Consider the following 12,816-nt stretch of genomic DNA (forward strand, 5'->3'; position numbering starts at 1 on the left):
CGGCCTCATGTTTTGGTAGGCAAACTAAAACACTAGATCATATAAACATGTTCAATAAGATACAGAAATATGAATGAATGTATTTGGCTTTTTATTCGGGGGTCTGTATATTGTGTAGCACAGACTTCCATTTTTTTCTGGAGAGAAAGAGCAAAGAAAACGCTCCGTAAAATGAAATATAGGAAGTCAAAGAAGATTTTGTTCATAAAGGGGTGAGTTAAATGATGGATGGGGGGAGGGGAGAGCTGCTGGTTCCACTGTACGACAGGGAGGCAGCAGCAGGCAGGCGGCTCCGCTACCAGACCCTCCAACAACAGTTTTTAGTCATGTGGTCCCCCTTCCTCCCACCTCCATCAGAGCGGCTGTTCTTCATTGTTGTGTTTGAAACAACTTCACTTATCACTCCAAAGTCTTTATTCCAGAGTATAAAATTATATACATAAATTATGCGAGTGACAGGCCTGACTTTTCGGATTATTTGTCACATGATGGCATCACATAAACCGACAAAAATCGAATGGCAAATAACACTTCTGGATTCATTAAAATGGGTATGTGCACCACATACCCATTTTGTTAGAGGTAGCAGGGCCTTAACGGCTTTTAAACATCTTATGCATATTGAAGACATGACCAAACAGCATCTCAATTATCTATTCAAATTCGTTTTTCATGCTCAGTAATGACTAGGCGTATGAAACCAGATGCCCAGGCCTTCTGTTAGGACTTGGTTAGGGATGACGTGGCAGCTCGGCATCGAATCAATCAGCATATTGATCCAAATTAAACCCAAACTACTGCTGCTACTGAATCAACAGGTCAATCATACAGTGAGACTGCTAATTATCCCACAATTTGAAAACCACACTAACAATAATAATCACTGCTGTTGGGACCAAGTAGGTGCATGTGGGCTACTTTCATAAAATTAAGTTAAAACCCCCCTCGAACACGGTTCGCATAGTGACACCAATTCATCTAATCTCCTTCCATCCCTAAGCTGCGGCAATGAAAAGTGCATTAGCATTCTGCCTTGGCGTGTATATCTAAGTGGCTTAAAAAGTGATTTGAAGTTGATTTGTATATAAAAGGCCCCCTTTATCCGGATTGAAGCTCTAATCTGCTCGGTGTCGCATGACTGCTCCAGGAAACCCGTTTGAGCACCTTCATATAAGGCTGGAGTATAAACGTAGGATGGCTGTCATTAAAGCCATTTTTTTTTTTTTTTTTTTTTACAAAAGCCCACTTCCTTTTGCTGTCATCTAAAGGGAAAAGGAGAGAGAGAGAGAGAGAGAGAGAGAGAGAGAGAGAGAGAGAGAGAGAGAGAGAGAGAGAGATTATTCAAGCTACGACCGCTACAGTGATTAATGTGGAACATGCAAATTAGCAGATAAATGTCACATAATGAAACATTCCCCTATGTAGCATGTATGCAGAAGTTTGGGGACATTGAAGCCTGCACCCAGTCTGGGGTTAGATGGAGATGCCGCAAAGTGGCTCAAGCTGTGATTACACTGGGCTACATGTGCGTCGATGGAGGTCTGCAGGCCAGATGTTTGGAATGTTTTTTATTCGTACTCGTCCCCCTCTCTCTCCGGTTCATCATACATCAAACTTCTGATTGAAACCCGTAATTCATCTCTCTCCGCGTTCGAAAAAACATTTAAGTAGCCCAGCAGGCAGTGTGAGTTATATGACAACTAAGAGCGCATTATTGCTTCTTTCTACATTCAAGTTTCGTTGTGCGTGTGCGCGCGCGTCGTGGGCTATAAAGACTGGTGATAACAGTTTTGTGTATTGGGCCTAATCTAAATGAGCTTCTAAATATATTAGGAAACCGTCATGAAAGACACGTTATATCAGGTTATTAATAATTAGGTGTAATAGGCTAATAATGTAAAATAAGGGTGTACATGTAAAGGGATTACTGTGAAAAGGAAACAAAATGGTAATGAAATGTCCTTAGTAACTGCACATTTTGAGAGCGCATTTGGAGAGAGGAGGAGGAGATGCGGTTAGGGAGTAGGCTAATCCAACCACCGGGTAAAAAGGGCAGTTTTTAGATGGCTGTAACTGTATTGCACCGTGACACCAGCTTTGAGCAGCGGCGGAGCACCAAACCGGGCGCACCCACAGCATCTGTACCAACACATCACTGCTCCAGGGGCACTTCTCCTTTCTGCAAGACTGGATGTGGAAGCAAGCGCGCGGCCAGTTGGGAAAACACTTTCAGCCGCACACATTTACAGGGAATCGATTCTGTGATGACCGTGAGATTCCACAAGTAATATGCGCAACACTGTGGATTGCCCTATTTTTTTTCTCTTCCTTTCTCCTTTCTGCCCAGTTGTGTTTCCTTATTCATTGTGCGCCCTATGAAGAGCATTAACTATCCCTCCCTCCAATCCTATTGAAAAGGCTCCGAGAAAAAAACAGAGGGAGATGAGAGCAGCAAATCCCTTTTTTATTCCCCTCGTAGCGCTCAATAAGAGAAGAATGTGTTGCCTATCAGTCACCGAGGGGATCAAGTCTTCGGGACTGTCCCACGCGTTCAATGCGCCGTGCAGAGCATCACTGAGAGAGACAGAGTGAAGAGGACTGCAGCAGCAGTAGCATCCTGCCTGGACACTTCACATCATTTAGCAACCTGTCTCCACTCAGGATCCATTTAAGTCAATTAGGGCTGCCTGCTTCTCTCACCTTTCAAGTCCTCTCACCGGAGCGTGGCGCGGTGAGTACGTACACCTTGCAGCATGCTCATTTTGATCACAATTTAGGATCATATCTCCTGTAAGCCACCTTGATGTGCGAGAACATGCAATGACAGTCTATTTATTTTTTTCAGGCAGATTGTGGCGATATTTTAATTTGTTATAAAATGTGTGTATATTTGTGCTCAAGTGTTCAGATGAATAAGATATTTGGAACTATAGGCTAAAACTTTGAGAAAAATCCATGACAAAAAAAAAATGACATTTTCCTCCTCATGTTGGACCTGAAGGCACGATGAGGAGTCTGGCGCTGCTGTTAGGGGTGAAAGCCGCTTGCATCCTTTTGGTGTCTTCGCTCTCGGGCACAGGGGCCGTCAACAACAGCGGCCGGTGGTGGTAAGTTCACCAGATAATGTGTAGGCTATGTCATTATGCATCCATTCGGTAATCAGCATCCTACTACTGAAAACGTTTAATTTAACGCTGGTTTGAGCGGGGAAGACCCTTCGCAACAAACAGTGTATTACTGGGCTACCACATTCCATGCTGCATGCTCCAAGTGTTAGTTTTGGCACTGTTCACAACTTCTGTGCAGCCTTTGAAAAAAAAAAAAAAAATAAAGAAAAAAAAAAAAGGAGCAACCGCATGATATTAAAGCTTGTGGGATTTTAGCTGTCGTTTCCAAATTGCTCCTCATGAGCAAGTATTTTAATTTAAAAAAAATGTTTAATTTATTGTTGTTTCAGTGAAATTAACTACACCATACTATCTATTTAACAACACAGAACTACCATTTGTAATAACGACGTTTTACCTTTTATTTGCGGTAGATTTAATTCTCTCTCTCTCTCTCTCTCTCTCTCTCTCTCTCTCTCTCTCTCTCTGTCTCTGTGCTTCCCTGTCATTTGGACAGTGTGGTTTGAACACGAGACAACATTTTTCAGTCCAATGTGGGATAAATTAAATATGGATTTATTTCATAGCTGAAAGGAATCCCATACGAGGTCTAATCCAGGGTCGTGTTGATCTAATACTGTACATTTCTCCATACAGCGTCCTAAAACTAAAACATCCAATTTCACAATATTTTGTTACAAAAAACAAAACAAAAAATAAATAAATGGGATCTGGACAGCTTTGCGTCAGCGGTCACATTGCCTCGCTTGTTTAAAAAGCTATAAACTGTGGGCTGGGTTTGTCGAGGTAATGATTTAACGAAAGATTTTGTCGTTTTTGCGGTGTCATTAGATGGACAGTATTTGCGCACAACGTCAGGCGTTTTCAAATATTTAAAGTGTCTGCTGACATCCAAGAAAACATCTAGAAAAAGAAAAAAATGAAAAAGAAAAGAAGAGACGCCGCGGAGTTTTGGAATGAAGAAAAACATCCAAAAGACGAGATTATTATTAATGTTCACAGGCCTCAACCGCACAACTGTCTGGGTCAGCCCTCTAACAGGCCAAGGCTCGCTCGCTTTTCCGGATGATAATGCTTAACAGGAGACACAGCCATTACACTACAAGTGAACCCCCAAAAAATGTTGACACAGAAATCTCACAGAAATTTCCAGCAAATAAAGTGGAAAATTATACAGCCATTGTACTAAAACACTATTCTACAAATGTTCTGAAACCTGACCATGAATGTGAGTGCATGTAAGCCCTTCAGTGATCCAAACTTTGTATAAAAGTGAAAAGGCACAGGTGCTATGTGGACATAAATTTGGACAGGTTACAAACCCTAATACCAGAATATTTTACATATATCATGTGGTAGTGTGACAGCATTAACTGGGTTATTATTGGTTTACTTAATAGCAAAGTTTTTAGGATTTCTTATGCTTATATAGTATAGCCTACAGAATATGCCTTTTTACATTTACAGTTTACAAACCTTCTGTACAATGGTCTTCTGTTTAATGACTTGGGACATTTGGATAGGATGGACATATTTGTAGGGGAGACTGGACCTTCATCATCTCTCTAACCAGGAGCCCACTCTCTCATGTCATGTCTTTTTGTTTGTTTGTTTTGTTTATCAAGTGGAGAAGAGAATGACATTAAATAGGACAACACATATGCAAACCCGTGAAGGGTGATTTTCTGAGTGTCCACTCAGCATCTCTCTATGATAACATCTTTATCCTATGAGAATATGACAGGTGCTAAATATTTAGCAGGAGAATATTGTTATATTCTAATAATAATGAAACTGACACATCATTGTATTTGGTTTGGATCCAAGTGATTTATAAAGAGATGAAAAAAAGAGTTTCATGTTATTTGCCAAGTCAGAAACCTGCATTTTGATTCAGAGACTTGCTGTCTCCCCACGGTCTTGGAAGAGCATTTGTCACTGCTGTACATAATTTTAAAAAAGGCACAAACACTCATGAGATGCCAAGACACATCAGTTAGGAGTTTAGAGGGTCACAGAAGGAGCTACATGCATAAACAGCCAGAGCCTTGACTCTGATTTCCTTTGTCCTTGTGTTGTGCCAGGGGTATTGTCAATGTGGCCTCTTCGTCCAACCTCCTCACCAATTCCAAGAACGTGCAGTTGGTCCTGGACCCCAGCCTGGCCCTACTGAGTCGTCGCCAGCGCCGGCTGATTCGGCAGAATCCTGGCATCCTGCATGCCATCGCCGCTGGGCTGCACACCGCCATAAAGGAGTGCAAGTGGCAGTTCCGCAACCGCCGCTGGAACTGCCCGACCACCCACAGCCCAGCAGTTTTTGGCAAAATTGTCAATCGTGGTGAGCTTCTCTTGTCTTTCTTACGGGGCAATGTTTGGACATTTTTGGGCAGGATGTAATCTCTTGTACACATTTAAAAGGATTTGTCTCCAAATATTTTACAATTTTGGGCAAAAAACTGTCAAGGCCAAGCCTAAAAGTCTGGATCAGGTTCTGATGGGAAGTTTTGATGTTGTTTCCTCAGGTTGCCGAGAGACAGCATTTGTATTTGCCATTACCAGCGCAGGGGTGACCCATGCTGTGGCTCGCTCCTGTTCAGAAGGGGCCATTGAGTCGTGCACATGCGATTACCGCCGCAGAGGTCCTGGAGGGCCAGACTGGCACTGGGGGGGCTGCAGTGACAATGTGGACTTTGGCCGGATGTTCAGCCGTGAGTTTGTGGACTCCAGCGAAAGGGGCAGAGATCTGCGCTACCTCACCAACATACACAATAACGAGGCTGGCAGAATGGTAAGGATTTCACACTCAAACATGATATAATTGTCTTTTTACGTCCGAATTCCCACATGCTTCAAATTTATTTGGGATTTCCACATTGGAAGAGTTCATCAGTTGCCTTTGGTCTTCCTCTCTGCAGACTGTGTCATCAGAGATGCGTCAGGAGTGTAAGTGCCATGGCATGTCAGGTTCCTGCACCGTGCGTACTTGTTGGATGCGCCTGCCCAGCTTCCGCACAGTGGGAGACTTCCTTAAGGACCGGTTTGATGGTGCATCCAGAGTGGTTTATGCCAACAAGGGAAGCAACCGTGCCTCTCACCGAGCAGATCCCCGACATCTGGAGCCCGAAAACCCGGCTCACAAACCTCCTTCCGCCATGGATCTGGTCTATTTTGAGAAATCACCAAACTTCTGCTCATACAATGGCAAAACTGGCACTTTGGGAACTTCTGGGAGAACATGCAACAGCTCTTCTCCAGGCCTGGACGGATGTGAGCTGCTCTGCTGTGGACGCGGGTTTAAGACCCGGACTGAGAGTGTGACTGAACGGTGCCACTGCACGTTCCACTGGTGCTGTCATGTCAGTTGCTTGAACTGCACCAGTACAAGAACGTTACACCAGTGTCTATGATCACAGGTGGACAACCAAGTGAATATTTAGGCATCTATGAAAAGGCAAAGAACTTCTTAGCAAAGCAAGTAGTTGGCTGAGAAAGCCACTAGCACGCAGGTGGTTTGAGGTGTTTATGTAGAAGCCAGAAAAGCTTTGTGGCGGGTAAACTGATACAGGGAACTCTAGCACAAACATTCAATCAGTGTTTTTGAAAGAGGTGGAGAAAAGCACAAATATATGAACAGGGTATAGAGGGAGTATATGTGCTTGATTTCTTGCCTTTTATGTTTAACAGTATTAGGAGGGTAATGAAACACTACAACCATCCACATAGAATGGAAATCATCCACATGCCTCAAGTGTTTACACTGTGGAGAAATAGAATTAAAATTAAAAGGACAAAATGATGTGGCGGAGAATCGATTGCTGTAACCAGGTAGTACAAGAGCCTTCTTCTTCCCCACAGAGGGCAGAAACTGGACACAATGTCTCACAGATGCTTCTGTGGCCAGAGAGCCACAAACATGTGCTCTCATAAACTGGTGAAGACCTCTAACAAGAGGAAAGTTATTTTAAAAACAAAACACAACAGTGTTTTGTTTTCTTTTGCGGAAGTTTGGCTTCTCTCATACGAAACTGTGTGAAATTTATCTCTGGGGATGGGCCGTCTGTTCCCAACTTGTGTACTTAGGCCTTGGATGTAGCCCAAACACTTATAATTTCCTCACCACATTTGCCCCTTTATTTGGAATTCTTAGGAGTTGAATACACCTCAACCTTGATTTGCCACTCTGATTCACCACAGGATGGTCCTGATGTTACATGACTTGGACCAGTGGTCGCCAAGGAAAATAGAAAGTGTCTGAACAAATCTTACTGAGGCAATGTAATTTGAATGTATTATCAATACACTGAATCTTATGGCACGACTAGACTAGTAGTTTGGCAAATCTGAAGGGTCAATATAAAAAACAATTATGAAATGTGACCTGCAAAATCTCACCATGCTGTCAAAGTGAAAACTAATGCCATACTGAGACGTACATTGAAGTAACAAAAAGATACTAAATTTCTGTTAATGCAAGAGTGTAGCATCAACCAGGTCCAGGTTTAAAGTAGGCAAATGGTGTATTACTTCAGGCCAGGCTGTTGTAAAAAGCAGCTAAACATTTTATTGGGAAGAAAACAGCCTCGGCAGAAGAAATCATCCTGTAACAGCTAATAGAACCAAAATGCTGTAAATATTAAAATATATGAATATATATTTATCATGATGTCATTTGTAAGTTTGCTGAATGATTTATGCACCTGTCAGTGGCTGGAGAATATACTATCATTAGTGTCAAGTCAGGAGATGTTTTGATGTTATGCCTTTTTCTATTTTGGTGTAATGTAGCTGACACTAAACCGACCCTTACTAGAAACGGAACATTTTATCACTTCTTTGCTTGTTGCCTGTAAAAAAAAACAAAAAACTTGTGTTCATGCACTGAATATTTACCTTTTTTTTAAGATGAGTGTAAATGCAAAATATTTATTTCTGAGGATTTTTGTACTGTCATAGAGAGATGTAAGAGAAGAACGTTTTTAGATTATGATCAAAAGATTTTGTTTCCAGTTGGTTTCGTATTGTATGATAGAACAATAAAGTCTATATTTTCAATTAAGTTGCCCTCCTGAATGAGTCAAAAGATGCTATTATGTCTGTTTCTGTAGTTTCTGTGTTTGAGAGTTTTGACAACCAACCAAGTGAACATATAAGCCTGTCCCTGGGTGTCCTTTGCTTAATCCTATTAACGCCACCAAAGCAGCCTCTTTCTCCAGCTCACAAAACATCCCCGCATCTGCTCTCACAACCCTCTTATCCAGCCACATACCTTATTTTATACAGTATAGGATTTTACTGCATTGAATGTTTTGCTTAATTTGCTTAATGTCGGAAAAAAATAAAGAAATAGAATGAAAAATAATGAAAACGTCGAGTCTCCCCCAGCCCATGGCAATGTGACCAACCACGGGAGTTTGGAAATCTTTCCACTTACTGCTTAGCCCACCACAGCACAAGAGCAACCCGGGTCATCCAGACAGAGCACAGTGGAGGCAACGTAAGGCCACCAACACACATCGCAAACATCCAAAGGTCCCAACAACAGAGCAACAATGTTGTAGCGGTAAGGGCAAACGGGCGACATAGAACCAAGGACAGGGATGAGAAATTTTCTGAGTTACAGCCTTGATGTTACATGATAAAAATGGGGGATCACAAGGGTCTGCTTTGCTTGTTAAGTTAAATAATAAATCAATAAATTCATTAGTCAGCATCTCAAATCTGTAGTGAAATCTGTAATCAAATTATGGGGTCACATGAGGGTGGATGGCCTACCATAACAGAGAGATGAGAACCTATTATTTATATTGATCACAAATTAATATCTCGTATGACTGGACAAAAGGGGTGAACACGTGATGTGGCTTAAAGTGCGATGTGTGTGAGAAAACATCAGGAGAAAGCAAAAGATCACAAACATGACAATGATAGAAACCTGGTTTGAGAGAGAATTGATAGGCGATCGTGTATACACAGAAAGAAACAAAAGAAGGTGGCAGACCGATTTAAGAAAAGAAGAGGGAAGGCAGAGTTCAAATCCTAGGCGTGAGAGTGAGATGGGAGTTGGTGGAGAAAGTGAGAGGAGGGGGTGCTGCCGGTGGGAGTGCTGAGGAGTCAGTGATAATTAGCTCAATTAGTGACAAAGGCAGTGTAATAAATACCGACTTAGTGTCTGGGTCCCTGCTGGCCTCTCCCTGCGCAGCCTGCGATGTGGCCCTGGCCTGACGGACAATTCATTAAACTGACAAAATACCCCACCGTCCAGGCGTGACGCAGCGAGTTAGCCCCCTACAGGCCCAGCTCATTGTTCTAATTGTCTGGGCTGGAGTCACTTTGTGGCCGCCTCCTCCTTCACCCACCCCGCCTTCACGCTCTTTCCTTCAGAAAACCCGTGGAGTTAATGCCCCTACCTTACTCTGTAAGTAGGTGATCGGCAGGTTGGGAAAAAAAAGCAGTAAGAGTTCCTTGGGGTGGGGCGGCTGGTGGGGGAGGCAGTGGGATTAGCGAATGGAGGTTGCCTGGGAGTGCTGGGAGCAGCACCGATCGGAATGTAGGAGAGATGAGTCCAGAAGCTCGGATGCGGGACAAAGCGAGAGTTAATAAGGAAAGATTGAAGGGGCTGGCGACAATGGGCCGCCACCCGAGTCGAGATGAAATTGCTTCCGAGGATTATTGGAGAGGTTGTGAGCGTTGTAGGCTTTTTTGTGTGAGTGTGTGTTTGGTTGGGCATTTGTGTGTGCAGGGGGCAGGGGGAGCGCTGGATTGATGGCTGCCCCTCTGGTTGGGGAGCAGGGGACCAGGGGAGGCTAACCGGCTGTTCCCACAGTCTGTTCTGCTGCAGCCACCTTTGACACACGGGGGCTGCCAGGCGGCGAGCAGGCAGCCATGGTGAGAAGGGCACAAACAAAAACAACAGCTCCACTGCACAAAAATCACACTCTCTGGAAGGCTGGTGGAGAAGCGCAGGGTGGAGGTGATGGCGTGAGGAGGGGGGAAAAAAGGAAGGGGGCAGAAAAGTGTGACGGGGAGGATGGCACAAAATTGTACAGTTGGCTTGGATCAGCTACTGGATTGCCAGTATCTTAAGATAATAACACACTGACATTCAGCTGCGGCTTGCTCATGATCAGAATATATCACATGTTAGTGTAACATTTATGCAGCAATATTCACTTTGTCACTTTCTAAACGGTCATATCAAAAATACTTGGTCCTGGGGCTTGCCAACTGTTACATGGTCAGGATAAATCTTTATTTACAAAATAAAAAATCTTAATTGAACCACCATCTGGTGCTGTATTAAAAGTGTAGGACCCTTAACTTCAAGAGCAACATAACAGGGGTACAGAATCAAAGTTAACTGAACCATTTTACCAATTAAGTAACTTGACAATAAGACATACTGACCTCTTTCACCTGAGAGTTAGAGGGTCACATACAAAAAAAGTTTCATGATTTAAGCTTGAGAAAGGAAACAGTCTTCACTTGCCCAAACTCCTTACAACAATGCAGCAATCAGGTCAATCACCACAGAACATGCAGAAAAGATGATACGGCATAATGAAAGCACAGCAGCTTCATATTAAAATTCCTGCTAAATTGTGGAAAAGTGTTTGCCCTGGTTGGGTGGAGTTGGCTTTAATTTGAAGGGCGTATGATAAAGAATTCAGAATTGGGTTTGGGTCACCGCACTGAATGATAGGCTGCTCACAGTGGTTGCGATGGACAATGTGGCACGGCTTGGATCCGGCGCACAGTGCTGATTTGATATCCGTGCTGACCCAACAATTCATTGTAATCCTAGCATGCGGGCTGAGTTCCAATTAATTAAGGCATTGTTACAACGGGAACACCCTTACGTTGCTCATGTAATAATCGGAAGCATTTGCTTGCTGCCATTTAGTGACCACAGGGATATTATGTAATAACATATGCATTTACAGCTTCATCACACACACAGTACATAAAGAATTATAATCAACTAAACCTCACTTAAAGTTACACAAATTCAACTCAGAATTCTAGGAAACAACGGAAAGAGCACAAGTGTGTGAATGTGTAAAAATGTGTGTGGGTTTGTGTCCATACTCAAGCCAGTGTGTGTGTGTATGTGTGTGTGAGTGAATGAGAGTGTGGATGGCAGCTGGGAGGCAGACACGGTCCAGGAGAATCGTCCCCTAGCAACTGACCTTTTCGGCAGATGGCAGTTCCAGAGTAACAGCCACCCAGCATCACAATGGCCACGGCCTCCTAACATCTCCATCACTTCATCATCTACCGACCTGCCACAACCTGTCACACACAGGAGAGAGGGGCGGGTCACATTCATCCCGGCGAATGCACAAGCATGTATTTACGCACTCAAGTGTCCCTTCTTTTTTCCTTTTAAATCACATTCCACACACACACACACACACACACACACACACACACATCCGTTTGGGTCAGCTCTCAGCCGTTCCCATGTTCCTTGGGGTACGCAGCAAGGCCAGTCGAAGGGATGAGAGGAGGATAGATTTAGGAGAGACAGAGCGGACACTCACTGCTGTCCGCAAACCTCCAGACACTCTCAAACCACTGTTTTTCCGTTGTTGGGTTTTCTGCACACAGTGAATCAGGGTGGGAATGTGGACAGACCACTCGACCATGGTGAGCAATCAGTATGATGTCTGTGGTCAGGCTCTGTGCCCCTGTGGAGCGAGATGGAGAGCGAGCCCTGCAGTTAAGGTGGGAGGGATATAAGTTTTGCGGCGTCTGTGTGTTCGTGCACGCACATGTGATATGCCAGCACTCGAAAGACGTCACGACTTGCAGCCTCCTGCGTGTGAACACAGGGTGAGTGAATCTGCACGGGGTGATAATATATTTTGAGCTATCAACAGCCCACACCACCCTCTGCACAGCATGACCTCTTGATTGTTTTGGCTTGGTGGCCCTTTTCTCTTGGCCCCTTTTTATGTTGATATTTAATATTTTAAAAATGCCTCATCACCCTGACTAAATACCTAAAAGTGCAAAGACTGAATGGTCAGCTTTAAGTACCATTTGACAAAAACACTGGATATCCACAGGCGGTAGTTTGGTGAGAAAAATTATCCAACAAGAAAAAGTTCAACTCCCCAGTCACACATCTGTAAATGGTTAACCTGGCAAGACCAGGCAAAAGACAACAAACAGATAAAGTGACATGTCAAAATCGGTTCCACTGGGATTAAGCGTTTTAGGTGGAAAACTGTGCGTCAGAGCGCGACTTCAAACCACTGTGTATTCTGGGGGAGATCATATGCTAACAGCCCTCCTGTAAACAGAGCTGTAATGACAGGGAACGACTTTGGGGAAGGACAATCGACAGCAGAATATGTTTACGGACATCTGACAATGTATGTGTACAGCGCAGCAACGTTTCAGCTCTGAGCTCCATGTGAAATATGAGCACAAACTGTGGTGGAATCTATGTGACACAGCATAAGCCTGTGCATCATTTCACCTGTCAGCAGGGATGAAGCCCGCATTTATTCAAATCAAACTGACTAGTCAGTGATAAATCGCAGCAATATGTGTCTGGCAATACTGAATGTTAACACTCCTCTTCAGCAAAATGTACCTGAAACTGTCTAACATTAGATCTGAATATATGATGAGGGTTTTTTTGTGCCATGTACTGTTTTACTTGCCTAGATGTGAGATCATC

General features: G+C 43.5%; 2 protein-coding genes across 5 annotated transcripts in view; one reads left to right on the forward strand and one right to left on the reverse strand.

Annotated features, from left to right (window-relative positions):
* Positions 1-12,816, reverse strand: part of wnt10b (wingless-type MMTV integration site family, member 10b) — a 21,927-nt gene that overhangs the window by 4,239 nt on the left and 4,872 nt on the right. For all 4 annotated transcript variants that reach the window (XM_046057171.1, XM_046057172.1, XM_046057173.1 and 1 more), the window contains one exon: positions 11,315-11,417. In XM_046057171.1, coding sequence (XP_045913127.1) covers positions 11,315-11,388 — 74 coding nt within the window. In that variant the 5' untranslated portion in view covers positions 11,389-11,417. The remainder of the gene's footprint in view (positions 1-11,314; positions 11,418-12,816) is intronic.
* wnt1 (wingless-type MMTV integration site family, member 1) lies at positions 3,007-6,535 on the forward strand. The gene is made up of 4 exons (XM_046055377.1): positions 3,007-3,107; positions 5,213-5,466; positions 5,651-5,916; positions 6,044-6,535. Exons 1-4 carry the CDS (start codon positions 3,007-3,009, stop codon positions 6,533-6,535), a joined length of 1,113 nt encoding a protein of 370 aa, XP_045911333.1.

Source organism: Micropterus dolomieu, linkage group LG08 (assembly GCF_021292245.1).
Source record: "Micropterus dolomieu isolate WLL.071019.BEF.003 ecotype Adirondacks linkage group LG08, ASM2129224v1, whole genome shotgun sequence".
Lineage (NCBI taxonomy): Eukaryota > Metazoa > Chordata > Actinopteri > Centrarchiformes > Centrarchidae > Micropterus > Micropterus dolomieu.

What these genes read in the sequence shown, in the direction of transcription:
- wnt1 (XM_046055377.1), top strand. Translation starts at nt 3,007, where the DNA reads ATGAGGAGTCTGGCGCTGCTGTTAGGGGTGAAAGCCGCTTGCATCCTT. An exon ending in TGGCAAAATTGTCAATCGTG is followed by an intron (nt 5,467 to 5,650) that starts GTGAGCTTCTCT and finishes TTGTTTCCTCAG; the next exon opens with GTTGCCGAGAGACAGCATTT. An exon ending in ATAACGAGGCTGGCAGAATG is followed by an intron (nt 5,917 to 6,043) that starts GTAAGGATTTCA and finishes TCCTCTCTGCAG; the next exon opens with ACTGTGTCATCAGAGATGCG.